General features: G+C 37.4%; 3 protein-coding genes across 8 annotated transcripts in view; all 3 read right to left on the reverse strand.

Moving 5' to 3' along the window:
• Window positions 1–2,685, reverse strand: part of LOC149676955 (uncharacterized) — a 38,368-nt gene extending 35,683 nt beyond the window's left edge. Inside the window, exons 1-4 of one of the 4 annotated variants that reach the window (XM_089837882.1) lie at window positions 2,467–2,685; window positions 1,681–2,056; window positions 631–1,593; window positions 38–534 (exon numbers count right to left, since the gene is read on the reverse strand). In XM_089837882.1, coding sequence (XP_089694008.1) covers window positions 38–534; window positions 631–1,593; window positions 1,681–1,728 — 1,508 coding nt within the window. In that variant the 5' untranslated portion in view covers window positions 1,729–2,056; window positions 2,467–2,685. The remainder of the gene's footprint in view (window positions 1–37; window positions 535–630; window positions 1,594–1,680; window positions 2,057–2,466) is intronic. The other 3 variants (XM_089837884.1, XM_089837885.1, XM_089837886.1) reach the window with 3 other exon arrangements.
• Window positions 2,686–6,041: 3,356 nt separating this feature from the next.
• On the reverse strand, window positions 6,042–9,210 carry LOC149676958 (uncharacterized). Its single transcript, XM_089837899.1, has 2 exons — window positions 9,070–9,210; window positions 6,042–8,436 (listed from the first exon to the last, which is right to left on the reverse strand). The coding sequence occupies exon 2, from the start codon at window positions 8,375–8,377 to the stop codon at window positions 7,181–7,183; it is 1,197 nt and encodes a 398-aa protein (XP_089694025.1). The 5' UTR covers window positions 8,378–8,436; window positions 9,070–9,210; the 3' UTR covers window positions 6,042–7,180.
• A 3,196-nt stretch (window positions 9,211–12,406) lies between these two features.
• On the reverse strand, window positions 12,407–15,807 carry LOC149676959 (thyrotropin-releasing hormone receptor-like). Of its 3 annotated transcripts, none has more exons than XM_089837897.1 (3): window positions 15,187–15,807; window positions 12,714–13,969; window positions 12,407–12,622 (listed from the first exon to the last, which is right to left on the reverse strand). In XM_089837897.1, the coding sequence occupies exons 2-3, from the start codon at window positions 13,964–13,966 to the stop codon at window positions 12,604–12,606; spliced, it is 1,272 nt and encodes a 423-aa protein (XP_089694023.1). In that variant the 5' UTR covers window positions 13,967–13,969; window positions 15,187–15,807; the 3' UTR covers window positions 12,407–12,603. The 3 variants fall into 3 exon arrangements, with proteins under 3 accessions (XP_089694023.1, XP_089694022.1, XP_089694021.1); XM_089837896.1 differs by having other exon boundaries at window positions 12,714–13,978; window positions 15,187–15,805; XM_089837895.1 differs by lacking the exon at window positions 15,187–15,807 and adding an exon at window positions 15,081–15,110.
• Between the last annotated feature and the right edge of the window lie 608 nt (window positions 15,808–16,415).

Genomic DNA, 16,415 nt, shown 5'->3' on the forward strand with positions numbered 1-16,415 from the left:
ATTGCTAATCAATTTGAAGTGGTGTAAACTAACTAACCGAAAATCTTTATCCATATATAGAGAATAGACACTCTGTTTATCAGGTTCCCCTTGAAATTTGTTCATAATTTCCGCTCCAATTTGTCCGCAATCAGAATCAAACGAATCTCCGGCGGCAAAGTTAGCGCATTTGCTATTACCGGCTGGACAACCAGCCGCTGTGGGTGGCGAGGGGTAATGGCAGATTCTCTTACCGCAATAGTCTTCGAAATTCTCATCGTCTGTCTCTTCCTCAGTTTCATCTTCGTCTAGCGTGGCTTTGTATAAAAGATTTAATAAGATGGGGTTATCGTCGCCCGGGTATTTTATATCCAAGGTCGACCCTCGTTCGTTGGCTGGTTGTTCGGGACCCACTGCTGGACTGGCTTCCGGGGTGGGATAAGGTACATCTGGAGTGGTCTTGGAAGAAGCTAATGTTTTTTCCTCATTAGACTTGAGAAGGCGTGAGTTAGGCGAGATTGATGAAGTTTTTTCAATTTGATAGGACAAGGCAACCTTAATTGGGTTTTATAAACCAAAAACATTAGCGCGCGTCATCTAGATGGTACTGTCCTACGTCTACATCTACATCTACGCCTATGTCTGTCTCACCCGATCTGGAACAGAACTACAAGATCTTGTTGAAGGTGTATTAGGCGAGGTTGAATTAGCCGTACTATTATCGGTACTCCGCTGATCTTTAGTAGAAAGAGCGTCGGCGCTTAGAGAGCTCCTGGAGCTGGCATCTATGTACTTAATATCAGTTTCTGGCAGTTCCAAGGTTTGGGGAGTGGCTGGTCGTTTATAACTCTTCTTAGGATCAAAGGGAACATTATGGTTATCTTCCCTTTCTTGGCTTGGAGTATTTTCGCTACTACTAGCGCTAACCCGTCTAATCCGATCGGGGTAAAATGATGATGGCCTACCCCTTAAAGACTTCCTGACTGACTTAAACTTTTCAGGAAAACCGCAAGCTCCGCAAAAACCAGAGAACGACACGGTTAATTGTTTAGTTCTGTTTGTAGGATTAAGTCCAAAGGATAATGACGGACTCTTTAATGAACTTTTTTCCGAAACTGTTCTTCGAGGGGCCTCTGGTTTTTGCAACTGATTACCTAAGGTACTACTACTATTCCTCGGATCTCCTTTTTCTTTTTTTACTATTTTCTTTTTACTACCGGCACTTAGATAATTATCCGACACGCGGAATTCTTCCTTTTCCGCTTTCTCCTTGGAATGTTTCTCCTCATCCACTGAAGAATCTGACTTGGGTCTGTCTTGTTTCTCTCTCTTGGAACCACGGCGGGAGTTCCCGTATGTTAGCCTCAATCTATTGGATTGAAACCTCGGGTCCACTCTCCTAGAACTTTCAGGCTGAAGAACTGGTTTGTAGTAAACCGAGTCTAGGACCGAAGTAGAGCCACCGGTACAACGCAGTTCTATCTTTCTAATTGCTTCGGCAGTTGTAGTGGCCCATTCTTCCGGAGAAACGCAATTGGACTCCGCTATCTCATTCTCTTCTTCAGAATCTTCCACACCCTCGTCATCGTTCAATACCTCAGGCATACTATAAACCTTTTGAACAATGGTATTATCATTAACCTAGGGTAGGGGGATCTTTTTTTGACCCCACTTGACCACCTAAGGTAAGACAACACTCACTTCATCAACATTTGACGGTGTTTCTTCTTTTTGGGCCATTTTACACATGGTAGCAAAAATAGCTGGGCTTTCAATAATTAATTTTGTATTTCTTACATTAATTTCTCTAAACTGTCCCTAAACTAATGTTTCTTAACCGTCATTTGAAATATATATACTTAATTAAACAACTTTACAGTAGTAATTTACATTAAATACATTGCATCAAGCTTTAGCAATAATTACAAAAGTACATAGATACTTTTGTTAAAACTAATAGTCCAAAACGTCGTTTTATAAGTTTAAATTCTATAGAACGACATCATCCTCGAATGAGATGATGAATCTTGACAGGTTATACAATAATTTCGCTGCGGCAAACAAGAGTACTTGAGGCCTAGAATAAATTACAAGGCGATATCTGCATACATCTTTAGACGAATTTGTTTCTGGCAATATTCCACATTGGTCAATTATTTAGGAACGAGATTATAATGAGGTCCTTATAAGTTATAACACCGAAAATCACGGAGCGAAGGGGCTTCAAAGTTCAAACACCACTGAGTACTGACCAACAACACATTTGGAATTGACTTATAACGAAAAATGACTCATTAGGGGATTAAAATAGGCAAAATGGGGGGTAAAAAATGAGTCACAATATGGTCACGAACAATATTATAAGGTCCATGATCTTTAATCGCACCCAATAGCCTCCCAAGGCCGAAATAATAATATCACGCATCTACTGTCCCATATAAGGGGGCTTACCCGCTAATCATTAAGAAGTTAGGCTTAGCGTTTTACCTGATATTTTTCGTGCGAAAACGGCCTCGTAACTTCTTCCAACAACCATAATGCACGGGCGGATAATAAACAACGTATTTAATCGAAAAATTAGCTTAATTTCCGTAATTAAAAATTACTATGAGGTTAATTTAATCGCGAAACCCCGGTACGCCGGCAGCTGGCTGTCAAACACATATCCCCCATCATATTTACGTCACACACGCAACTCTAGAGAGTACTGACGTCACTAAACAAGTTGAGTAGTTACAAATACTATCATTCTTAAATGAAAAATTTTAGTTCCAGCTCTTTAATGGGAAACAGGGAAAGTATTATATTTAACATCGTACGTTGTGTAGAAATACAAGTAAAATAAATTTAAAATTCTATCAAGCTAGGCGAACCAAATTAGGGCTTTTAGCTTCAACCGGGAGTATTATTAATAATGTTTTTTCAGTCTTTTACTTTCGTTTGGTGGGAATTGGGAAATGTCTACAAAGAGCGAAGTACGTGTCACAGTGTCTATTGTAGGCGATATAATAATCAAATTCTAGCATCTAAAATATCGCCAGCCACAGTAATTTGAGAAGCCGCGGATTTTTTTCGAGCACCAACGTTAAACAAACAGTTAGACATAAATATATTTTGAAAGGTCTCGCGAAAATTCTCACTCATTGAATAGTAAATGAATAAAGTTATGGTGTTACTAATAAGTGGGTATAAACCACCCATAATCATTGTTTTGCAGAAACCGTCGCCTGCCCAAGTCGCTGCCCCGGTCAAAAATTGCTCGTAATGGTGAATTAGAAGGCAAGTACAACCCGCATCGGGCAGGTAACTTAGAACGAATGTCCCTAAAATTACCGACAACATTATAGTCATCTTGCGATCCCGAATTTGGGTTTGAGTTTCAACATTTTCTGTGAGTCTCTTACGAGCTCGTGATGATCTGCAAATAACAGGAAAATAATCATAGGTTATGTGGAAGCGGCAGTTCTCGTCTTTGACTGCATTAGGTTCTATGGAAAAATACACGGACTGCCAATTGTGAGGGGCAAGTCACTCAGCATGAAACGCTCTATTTGACTGCGATTACACGTAACCCGTTCAGGGAATCTGAGAGTGATTAGCCCCTCGAGCAATTTCGCATATATTTCCTTGCTCTATCAACGAAAAATTGAGAAAAATGGTACCTGCGCAGGCTGAAGAGCAGGAACAAAGTAGCCACGATGAGTATCAAACATGGGAATAGATTAACGAAAAGTGTAATGATATTGAAGGCGAAAAACGTATCGTAGTAATCTTCAATTCGAAGAATTGTGTACAAGGTGTAGTTCTTCTCCAATTCCCCGTCATCATTGTAATAAGGGATAACTTCCGGTTTGCACCAAGTTAGGAGTATTGATGGCAAGGATAAAAGAGGTGATACCACGATCAAGAAAGATATGGCTAATTTAGCCCTGGTTTTCGTCAGAAATTGACCGGCTTTCAAGGTCAAACCAACGGCGATGCAACGCCAAATACCGATGGTCACCGCTAACCAATTTGAAACGAAACTCGAAGTGAGACGGATGTACGGATTAAGCCTAAATTGACGTGAAAAATAATTACTTAATTCGTTACTTGCAAGTTTGTGTATAAAACATGAAAAAACAACCCTACTTTTTGTAAATAAACCAACCGTAAGTGAAAACAGAGTTGTGCGAGTTATATAGTTCAATTCCTTGCGCGATAAACGTCGAAAAGAAAACGATATTGGCGGCTTCGAACGCCAGAAGCAAAATATTGATGGAACTAACCATGGAAGGTCTCGAATACACCACGATATTTAAAATATTAAACACCACGCCTAGAATACTGATTACGAAAATAACTTCGTATGGCATTTTACGATAAGCCGCGAATTCTACTCCAATGTAACGGTCGATTTCGTCAAAAAGAGTGAAATTTCGGTCGAAATACGCCTCTTCCTCGTAATAGTCTATGTCATCATGCGGCATCGAAGTTTGGTTAAATGATTCCCCTTCCATTACGAATATATAAGCGGGCATTATATTTATTTGTATTGAATAAAGTTCAAAACACTTGGTAAACGCCACGAGATTATTTTATACTTGTACCGGAAACGACCTCAAAATGCACGCACGTACAACCAAGCACCGTTAGTATAACGATGGATATTTTAAAACAAACACGAGGATCGCATCATTCGGTTAGGCTTAGTTTAAAAATTATCCATCCGTTCGACACGCTAGTTACTAATAAAATGTCTTCAAAAACAGGATCCTATAGTTTTTTATTTGGCGGGAAATCCAGGGATTCTTGGACGCTACCGACCTTGCGCTAAAACTAGTTATAGCCTAGGAGAGAGTGAGTTCATGGCGTTGTGATTAATTTTCTTCATTTGTGAACTCTGTCGTGTACAAGAGGGTCGGTCGTACAGGCCAAATTAATTCAATTAATTCTGGGTATAATATAATCCCCCTTCTCTAAATTCCGAAAACTGAAGCGTAAGAACTGAGTGCAAACACAAACTCGATCGTAAGAGAGAGAGAGAGAGTCTGTTGTTTCAGTTTGAAAGTTTGTTGTAACAAGATCCTGTTATCATCAACCAAATTTGCTCGTGCCAGCTTTGGAACTGCTGGTATTTCTCGTCGAAGGGGAAGCTAGCACGGCACGCGCTACCCACTCACTAACCAAATTGATGCTGTGTTTGCTTTTGTTGATATTAAAACGGACGAGCTTATATGGGAAGGACTGAATAATTAGGCTTATTATCTGGACAGTCGAGGACTTTAGGCCTGAGAGTCACTGGGATATTTTTTGTTGTTGTTTGTTTACGAAAAGTATACCTACAAACTGGTGGAAGACTTTCATTTGGTCTTTTAGAGAGAGAGAGAGTAGATTGAAATGAATATTGAGAGCAAAAACGCACGGTCCCAAAACCAGTCATAAATTCTCAGACCGTATCTTAAACATTTTAGGAGAAAGTGCAAGCGATAGACGATTCCATTAACTCCAGAAGAGAAGCAAACACCACGGAGCGGGGGAGGTCACCTTCTTGGGTATTTACCTTCGCGCCAAGATGCAGCGCCGCTAGAGGCGGTAGTGAGAGTCGGCTAGCCTCCATCCGCGTGAACTCGGGACGTACTCCGTCTGGAGTTGTCAGTTGTCTCTTGGTTGGCGCCTGGGTTACCCTAGAGGTCGGCCTCCCACCTGTGCGTGTTGGTTTCGCTGCAAGTTATTAATGGAATAGTCTATTTAAGTCAATATAAGGCTGATCTTTCCAATACCATAAATTATATGGATCATCATTGCAGCGGATGGGTAGAAAAATTGCAACGGCTTACCAAGAATATCATAAAAGCAAGACGTCTCACGAAGCAACGTTATTATGTCGCAATATATATCCAAAGTCGTTGGTAGTTCAAAATCGGCTCTAATTTAGTAAGTGCAAAGTGTGCTTTGCTGAATACTAATTTAAGTCAATATTTTCTTAAATTCCCAGAATGCGACATAACATACCATAGTGTTCTCTTCTCCCCCCTTATAACAATTAAGATCAATTTGCATAATTAATGAGGCGTGAAACGTATTTGGCAGAACGCTGGATTTTATATTCATAATCATTACAGCGATATTTTTATTCTCAACAGACTTTAATTAAATTGGCAGGAATTTCCCAGTGTTTTTATCTTGGATGAAATGGTATTGTAGACACAATATTTTGTTAAAACTGGGGTTTTGTATTGTTGTAAAACTTGACTTTTAAAAACGACGCCAATATATATGACTTCTAACTCATTCACACTATCCCTTTCGTATTTTATTTAAATTTAATTTAATTTAAAGTAATTAAAGCACCATTAAAACTATAACTTAAATATTAATTAATTATTTGACAATAATTATTTAAAATTATATAATTCTTCATTTTTAATACTTGTTGTATATATTTATATATATATGTATATGTATTTAGCCTACAATCTATTAAGTTTACGATTATAGATTATTACTATTATTACTTCTACGTATTTATTATAATTAATTTAATCATGATTACGCGCGCAAATTAATTAGTTACGATTCAATCCGCAGTTGTTTTTTTTTAAATCTAACTTCGAATTTCCATTTTCCAGTAAATATAATTTAAAGATTAAAATTTGAGCTTAATTTTTATTTTCGAGACTAAATTTATTTAAATTGTTTTAAGTATTTTGGGGCTCTTATTGTTTAAGTTAATTATTTACATTAGGGGATTATAGGAAGGGGTTGTTTTTTGGAAGAATATATATATTGGTTTTTGTTCTTGAATCTACCTTGGGATTTTAGGACGATCTAGAAAATTAAATTACAATCTCCAGGAATATTTATTTATTTATTATTCAATCTTATATATCTTACGACGAATTTCGCTACATTTTTAGGTTTTTAACATCACTTTACTCGTGATAATTGTTGAACTGAAATGATCTGAGAGTTAAAATTAAAAGGATTTTTACAGTTTTAAATTTTTCCATTGAAAGCGAGCATTTTGTTTTTGGCAATGCAATTCTAAACGAGTATTATTTAAAAGAGATGATGAAAAGCCAATAAAAATAAAGAAAAACTCCAGAAAAATAATTTCTCGCTTATTTTAAGAGGTAGGCCTAATCAGTATTAAGAACTTATTGAATGGTTTGGCGTTTCATCTTCCCTTTTAATAAGTGTATAAACCAAACTATTGAATCTATTCGTAAATGACTGGGGAATCTGCGGGTTGGGAACGTCGGCAACAAAACACAATGGAGTTCAATCGGAAGAGATTAATAAAAGTGACCCGGAAGTTATCGCTGAGGAAGTAATTGGTGAAGATGTTGAAGGAATTGGCCATCATAATGAAGATTCGTTCCCGGAAGAGATTTAAATGATCGGGTCCTACCATATGGTCGGGTTCCTCGAAGAAAGCTACGACGTTGGCCACTGAATCGGGGAAATAACTGACCAGGAATCTGGCGTAGATGGTAAAAGACGCCACGACCATCAGACTAATGCGTCGACTGCTGTATTTCTCGGCGTCTTCTAGGTTAAACAACCTGCTTTTGGTTTTGTGTGTCGATACCAAGGTCTTGACCAATATAGCCGTTGTTAGGGTTAAAATGACGCAGGGTACGGTCGTGGCGAGAAGTAGAATAACCTTGCTGAAGGTCATGAGGAATCCGCCTCCCATCATGGCCCATTCGGAAAGGATCGGCCGGAAAACCGAGGAGGAATAATAACTTTTCGTTCCTTGATCGTAGGCGACGTATTTAACTTCTTGGGCTGTGAAAATGACGGAAGCGGGGACGGCGAGTATGACCGAAAGGGAGAAAACCAAGGCCAAAGCCAAGTGACATCGACTTCGGCTACACCAATTGTACGCTTTGGTTGGCCAACGTATCCCGACGTACCTCCAGAAGGTGACCAGGACTAGGGTCCAATTGGAGATCAAGATGGACGCTATTTGAACGTAGGTTGTGGCTTTAAAAAGGGCGACGGATTCTCGACTCAGGGCGAATTCCCGGACCGTCACTCGTACCAGATCCGGGATAAAGGTCAAGAAGATGAAGAAATTGGCAAACTCGACCGACGCCAAGAGCGTGTAGATGGAGGAGGCCATTTGAGGTCTCGAGAAGACCACTCCGCTGATTAAGCTCCCCGATAAACCAAAGACTGTCAGGACAATTTGCAGTAGAATGGGGGCGTGCGTTCCCGTCACCGTTAAGTACTTCAAGTAATTATCCGCCGATTCGCTGTAGACCATGAATTGTTCTTCGTGTTCGGGGATGTCCGACTGGGATGGTTGTTGCATAATTAGACGGCTGGCCGATATGGCGCGGCTACTTTGATTTAAAAAGTAGACCACGGTCGCCGTCTCGTTCGAATCGCTGTCGTTAAACGTATTCATTCTTGATGACGTTAAAATTTTGACAAGTTCTAGAGTACTCTAGTTCAATCGATGCAGGTCTGTAAAGAGCAATCATAGAGAGGAGATGGTGTATAGACCTCTAGAAGTACTGAGTTCGTAAACTTTATCACGTGATTTCTCGGCCATACGTCAATTTAAGCACCTAGTACTTTAAACTTCAAGTGCGCTAAAAGGGGTTATGGCTGTCTATTTAGCCTCTGAGAGTCCGGAACCTCGACCTTTTGACTTGACCTAGATTTATGAGTTGGATTGTACGCGGCGACTTAAGAGCTCTAACAAACCATACTGCAAGTCTTTAGTTTTCGAAAACCTTAACTTATCTAATGTACACACAATTTGAAGTTCCGAATTAACGAAAATCTAAAGGTCTTAACCTACGAAGAAACGTAAACGCTAGCATCTTTTCACACGTACAAATTGAGGTTTTGAGCTCGTATACGTATACCACCGTATCGATCCGCGGGCTAACGTTTTTAGCTTGGACATACTCTGAAGATATACTACCGTGTCGTGTTTATGGGGTTAAGATCACAAACCACTCTACTATATCGCCTGTTGCGTTATATGCAAAGTTTAATGAATTGGGTATTAACTACGGGTCGTTATTGGGTCGTGAACGTTTATATTTAAACGTGATTTTAAGTTGGAATTGAGTTTTTAAGCCGACTTACCATTAAAATGATAAAGGAAAAAGGTCGGAGCGGATGCTGGATTCCCTTCCGCGGCCATCTCAGATTCGGTCTCCTTCGGTGGATCAATAATAAAGTAGAGGGCGTTCTCTCTCCTCGCTTCCGTAATTTAACCCCCTTTCTTTTCCCCGTCGTTATATTGTCAAGAATCCCTGGGATAATCTAGATGGACATCAAGAAGATGTGGCCATACCCACGTAGTCTTCTATTTTGTTTGTTTTTCGCAATATCCGAATTGTCTAGGGTCCAAGAAGACCAGAACTAAAGATAATGTTTGCTTTTCGGTCATAAATAACATATCTAACTTACTTTATTTATTTAAGGGTTTATGGGAAGTCAAAGGTTATAAGCTAGACTTTAAAAACGTAATTGATGGTTTTTATCTCAGACTGTACAAACACTTACAACAATAATGATATACAGATAGTGTTTCTGACTTATCAGAAACATCCTGTATAATTGTAAACAAGATTGTTTAATTTTCAGTTCATTTAAAGTAATAACAAAATAAATAATTACATATACGAAGTTATCTTTATATCTATTTGTATTAAATAATTAAAATTAAGTAGATTACTTGGATAAATATTTGACTTTTAAATAATCACACTGGAGTAATCGTCAAGTCTTTCAAGGAAACCGTTTTACTGCTATTCAAAGACGGATGCAAGGTTGAAGACGTTTTAGTAAAATCCTTGGTCATTTTCGCCGGAAGTAAATGTTTCCTTAAAGTTTCTCTGTATCGTTCGCTCATAATTAAATAAATGAAAAACGTCGCGGAATTACATAAAATAATGCTAATCCTCGTCTTAAAGACGTCGTAAAACGTTGTTTCGTGCAAGGAATCGGTACCGTCCGGTGTTAACTGTTTAACATTGATAATTGTATCCGGAAGGTAGGCCAAAAAATACAGGAAGACCAAGAGCGTCAAAAGAATGGTTACTCTGGTTTCTCTAGCAGATTCGTTGCGATTAAAAGGTATACTATATTGAGGTCTTAAACCAGGTCTTAAGGGTCTACTTCCGGTCAAAACGCGGCGTTTCGCATTGGCATTCCATAAACTATGTAAAAGGAGACCAGTAACAATCGCCAAACAGAGGCAAGGTATCACAGTCGACAATAAAACCAATCCATCAGAGAATTTCTCCAAGTCAGGGTTCAAACACGATAACTGGGTATCCATAATTTTATAAATTTCCATCACACCCGAGTATTCTTCAGTCGAATTCGAATTATAAGTCAAGTTTAACTCGATTTTTTCGTACGTTTTTAAAAACGCTGGAGGAATCGATATCAAAATTGACAGAGCAGCGATGATAAGTACGATCATTCTGGTACGACTCCATCCGCAAAATCTTTCCACGTTTAACGGCCACTTAATGGCCACGTACCTCCATAGTCCGACAAGTACCGTTAACCAATTAGAGAAACATATCACCGCATTTTCTACAACAATGTCAATTAACTCTAAAATAACGTGACTAAATGTCAACTGCCATTTTGGGTTGTAATGTCGAATTAGGCCCGAAAAGAAAGTGAAGAAAACGAACAAGTTGACCAATTCTAATATAGCCAGTAATTTACTGATGGAAGAACTCATAATGGGACGAGTGTAGACGAATATGTTGATCAAATTACCCAGAATTCCGATTATCAAAAGAAACACGATCAGCTCAGCCGGGATGACGTTATACAACGAACTTGATAAGAAAAATGGCTCGAACGTTGTCTCAAAGTCTTCAAAAGTCGTACTTATTATCCATGGGATATACTCGCAACTCTCTTCGGTGTCAGGAAGCTCCGTACTGTTCAAGTAGTCTTCGGTAGTTTCCGTGTTGTTAAAGTAATCAGTGGTAATTTCGGTGGTGGTTAAATTACTCCAGTAATTAGTAAAGGTGGTCAACAAAATATCTGTGACCTCCGACTCGGTGCTGGTTGTGACTTTGTCCAAATAAATATCAGTAGTTACCTCGGTTAACAGGTTGGTTACAGCCTCAGATATATCGGTAATATCAGTTGAGGTAACATCAGAGATCACCGTGGTAGTAATATCAGTTTCAGTAACATCAGGGATCACCGTGGTAACTTCGGTGGCGTAATTACCTTCAGAAGAAGGGTTAAGAGTAGTAACGTCTTCTTCGTCCATTTTTAACCCTATTATTACTATCGTTACCAACCGAGTTAAAAATTTAAACCATCTACATTCGATTTCAGTAGATTATGACAACTTTTTTCAATTATTATTTTGAATATTTAACAATAATTTTGTCGACTACGAATTTAATAAATCGTACGTCCGCTTTAAACTTGCCACACTCTCTCATTTGACGTCTGTGATTTTCACCCACTCCCATTTCAGAATTTTTAAAATTGCGCAACAAATTTTCCCGAATATACATCCTAAAATACAATTACTTTGTTCGCCTAACTTGAATTAATGAAGTAAAAGCTGGAGAAGTTGAAATTCCCTTGATTATATGAAGCTTAGAAAACACTAAACCTTTAAATCATTCAGGTGTGATAGTATTAACTGATCGATGTAGTTTATTACGTCCGGAACTACAAAGCGTACAGAAAGATACAAACAGGTATGACGGGTTCTTCCTTAGAGTTGTTTTTTATATCTATAGGGTTTTTATATAAATGTTAATTTTCAAGGTAAAATACCTAGATCGTAACAGCCTTGGTGTATAAGTTTAAAATCCTTTCCCATGTCAGTTGTTGAAAATGATTATCTTTAGTATAATATTTCGTGTCTATGCATTTTGGTAAAATATGGTTTGGAAATCTGAACGGGAATAATTAGAGGTCAATAGGTTATACATTCCTTAAGCCTAATTATACTTTTTGACCTGATGGAATGCGATATAACCTTGAACTTAGGTGGAGTCGAGAATTTGGTAGTTAATTGTCTATTGTATTTATTTATTTATTTAATGATGCTATTGTTAATTGTTTTAAACTCACGAAATCGAGAAATTATTTATTTTTTAATTATTTTTTTGGGTTGGTTTGATTCCTTGTTTGGAACTTCCCTTTTTCCGACAGCTCAAAAGGATGCGTGTTAGATGATGATAAACTTTTAGTTTTTACAGAAAATATATAAATTTGAAACTACGAATCCCGTTATCAGTTTTGAAACACAACACAAATGTGACCTCGTATATTTAATTGCGCAACCAGAACTGTAGGTGTTAATTAAAAAATAAAATTAAAAATAAAGTTGTTAGGCCTGAAAAAGAAAAATAAATTGTTAAGCCTAATCAAAAAGAAACGAAATTGCTAAGCCTAATTTAAAACAATAAAGAAACGAGGCAAATAAAATTCATATTTGGTTTTTAATAATTAATTACATTCATACGATATTCAATAGATTGACGGAAAAAATAAAACATATATGATAAAGCTAAAATTAATCAGAAATAAAATGTAATTGGCACGTTTATGTACATTTATATTAAAGTCTACTATCTCGATAAAAATCCAAATTCGTTTGATGACATCTAGATACTGAGTTCAATTAGGATCGAGGGACCTTCAAGAAATTCCAATATGTAAATTATTAATTGATAATAAAATTAATATTTTATCAAGAGAAATTATATCAACTCTCAATTTGTACCTACACTTCTGATATTTTAGTTTGCAAGCTAACTTTACTCATAGACGTATCGTTAGGCATTGAACTATTTCTGGGTGTTCCGCTTGTAATGTCCGAGGTTATGGTTTGAATTGAAAACTTCTTCCCAGGAGATCCAACACCAAGGACAAAATACTTGCAATTAAAAATACTCTTAAAAGTGGCTCGAAAATTTTCCCCCATAAAATAATAGACGAAGAACGAAATGGCGTTGTTGACCATGTTAAACATCCTCAAGATATCGGTGGCCGTTTTAAAGTTCATTTTTTGATCATCGGACGTGAAGAATGACGCAACGACTAAGGCCGAATCTGGTAAGCTGTTTATAACGAAGAGTACCAAGAGTACGGTCAACATAACGGTGGTTTTATAGTTCTTTTTCATTTGTCTCTGACTTTCAGCGTTGTTGCAAGATTGGTCTCCAAAATCTTTGCGTCTTTGCGTTCGAAAAGACAGCAAACTTTTAAACAAAAGTCCGTTAATAAGCACGAGGATTAAACACGGCACCAAACAAATCAAAACTAAACCTCCCCAAAATAATTTCAGAAAAATGCCTTCTTGGTACGTGGCCAAGTCTGTGTAGTCTTTGGTGTACAGAATCTTGCCGTATAGTTCATTTCCTTGAATACGGAGTAATAGAAAGACTGGTAATGTAAAACACAAACCGGACAAGACCAAGACGACCAATATCTTCTTGGCGCGCGACATGGAGCACCATTCGCGAGCTCTGAGAGGCCAATTGATGGCTAACCACCTCCAAATACCGATAGTCACGGCTAACCAATTACAAATCATGATGCCGAACGACTCCAAGAAGACTAAGAATATGTATCCTTGCACCCAACGAAATTCGAATATCGCACGAAAACCGAAGAAATGGTGAACGGTGTAAGGTAACTGGCTACTTATTAACAAGATATCCGCCACGGACAACGCGGCCAGGAAGAAGTTCACGGAATTGATCATGTTTTTCCGCGTAAAGACAATGATGTTCAATGAATTGGTCACGAGGCCTACGACGCACACTACGAACGTTATGGGAAAGTTGTACGCGTAGTAATTCCCAAAGGTTATTTTGGCAAAGGCGATGACAAGTTCTTCTTCCGTTAATTTGGGTCTCGTTGCCGTAACATTCCCGTCGCTGATGACGCTGGAGTTGTCCAAGGATATCGTAAACGTATCGTTATCCAACGTTACATTCATCCCGTTCTCCATTACGGTCCAAGTATCGTTTTCCATATTCTAGGCAAACTTTTCCGTCAATAAAGATAGTTAAATTTTAAATCCATTCGATTCTAAAACGTCTGGACAGATTCCATTTATTTAGAAGGAGGGTTATTTTTTTAATAGCGCGAAAGGGTTTATCAGATTTAATTGCTATTCACCAAGAGCCAGACGTATCATACACCGCGCGAGCTCTCTCTCTCTCTCTCTCTCTCTCTCTAACTCAATATGAAATGATTTAGAACTTTGGATTTTTATTCTAGAGAGTCTAGCTCAAAAAGAAGATCAACAAAAAAATCCCCCATTCGCAACTGGTTGAAATATCTATCTGTAGACGGAAAATCAAGCTGGGGCTCTCTTATAAGCCTTAACTCGTTTTTCTAAAACATAGTTAGGACTGGCTTTAGAGGGCAAGGGTCCAAATTTGACCCCATTGAATAAATAAATAATTAAGGGTCAAAAGTACTTAAAAGTAATTGGGGGAATTTATACTAGCGATTTAATACTTCCGTAATCGCTTCTGATATGTGAGTTCATAAAAACTGGTTGTTAAATGCAAAATCAATATAAACAGAGTCATGAAGACAAACCCCTTGCCATGCTATCTCTATTTCGCTATCTGATAGCAAACAATCAAATTTCGGTTCTCGAAGTCCAATTTATATAAATTCGACAATGGGATATTAAAAAAAGTGCTTAATTCCACATCATACTTTATACGTAATGGGGAACTACGTGGAAGCAATTATTTTTTATCAATGATCTATGGTTTAACCGCCCGAGGAAATTTTTACGAAAATAGGATCCTTTTAATCGGAGCCTCCGTTTTAATTAACACGTTTACTACTATGGAATCCAGACTATGAATTAATGAATAAAAAACCCAGCACTTAGCTATTAAGGCGAGTCTAGTCTTTTAATGCCCCCAGAGAATTTAATTATATTTTTAATTATCAACTGTCACTTGGTCACGAATTAGGTTACAGTTTCTAAACTCATATCAAAGTCTCAGTAAACTGCATTTTTTAGGGAATTAATGAATTTTAATATCGAAATATTGGAGATAAAATGAAATTTCAAAATAAAGAAAGTCAATTTCAAAATTATTTTAAATTTCAAATTAAAGTACCACATTTCCGTTCATATTTTCCAAAATAGTTTAAATTTTATATTAAAAGTAAATAATTTAAATTGGAAAGTGTACATCGAATATTAATAAAGAAAAACATACCAACCTTTAATTTTTTTTAACTTCGGGCATTGAAGTCACTGGAACACTAGAATTGGAGACTTAACCCTTAAAACCTTTCAAGATAATCTTATCAAAAACTTAAGTAAGCTAAAAAAACAATTGAGACCCCTTTTTGGGGTGTTTCTCTAACGTTCATTTGTATAAAATACAAAGTAAAAACTTCCAGTAAAATTTCCCACGATAGTCTTGATGATTATCTTAAAAATGACTAATTTTGAGCAACTTATTTCTAATTCCTGACCCCAAAAACACTCGGAAGGAAATGGGCAGCGCCTTTTTAGAAGTATTCCTGAGACCGACGACGAGTCATCCTGGCTTATGTCACTCGTCTAACGAAGGAATTGCGCAAAATAAGTTCGTTAAACTACTTTAGTTTTCAAAGAGAAGAGCCAGGGTCATAGAATAGGGTACAGTGTCGAGGCGGGGCTAAAAAATTAGGGCTGTCATCCATGTTTACTTCTTCCTTTCAAAACTTAAGTACACGTGACCAACCAACACTCGAGCGTTCTACCCTATTTTAAACCTTCGTTTTAAACGTTTCTGTCTTTATCATGTTTGTTCGGAAATATATCACCATTTCGATAGACTTTTACGATTCAACTGTAAGAGCTACTTCATACCCGCCTTTAATTACGCAAAAACACGGATATAAACATCATAGTTTCGCACATGCGCAAGGAAAGTTGCTTACTTTCGTTAGAAATGGCCTAATTATTGTCGTTATCTCTCGCCGGAAGGCATACCACCCTTTTTGTGGTTGCCATCCTGTCAAAGTTTTTCTTTTTTTTTAACTTTACGTGATAAATTAGAACGAAAGTGCTTAAATTGCATAAAAAACGACATTCCTCGATAGGCTTTATTCATAAATTTACGGTTAGTTGAGCATAAAATGTAATTTGGAGCTTACCCAACTTTTTTAAGTTTCTCGAGAAATTTCGCATGACTCCTCAATTGAATTTCAAAACAATTTCGTCCTAAAAACTATGTTTTTAAGTTTCAACCAAGAATAAAAACATCACGTATTGATCCTCCCCCTTAAGCTATTTTCAGAAAATAGAGCTTCTTGCCGTTGCTTAAAAACTATAATAAATTACACGACGATTTCCGAAGTAAATTTAACGAAAATCCATCTTGCATGAACTTTGATGAAGTCAGCAAAATTATAGGTAAACCATCGCATCATTGAAAACAGAGTACATTGGACCATGGACT

Source organism: Phalangium opilio, unplaced genomic scaffold, assembly GCF_054372755.1.
Source record: "Phalangium opilio isolate 3A_F unplaced genomic scaffold, DU_Popi_V2 ptg000045l_1, whole genome shotgun sequence".
In the NCBI taxonomy this organism is placed as follows: Eukaryota; Metazoa; Arthropoda; class Arachnida; order Opiliones; family Phalangiidae; genus Phalangium; species Phalangium opilio.

Excerpts from the sequence above, each read along its gene's own strand:
- LOC149676958 (XM_089837899.1), bottom strand. The coding sequence starts at position 8,377 with ATGAATACGTTTAACGACAGCGATTCGAACGAGACGGCGACCGTGGTC.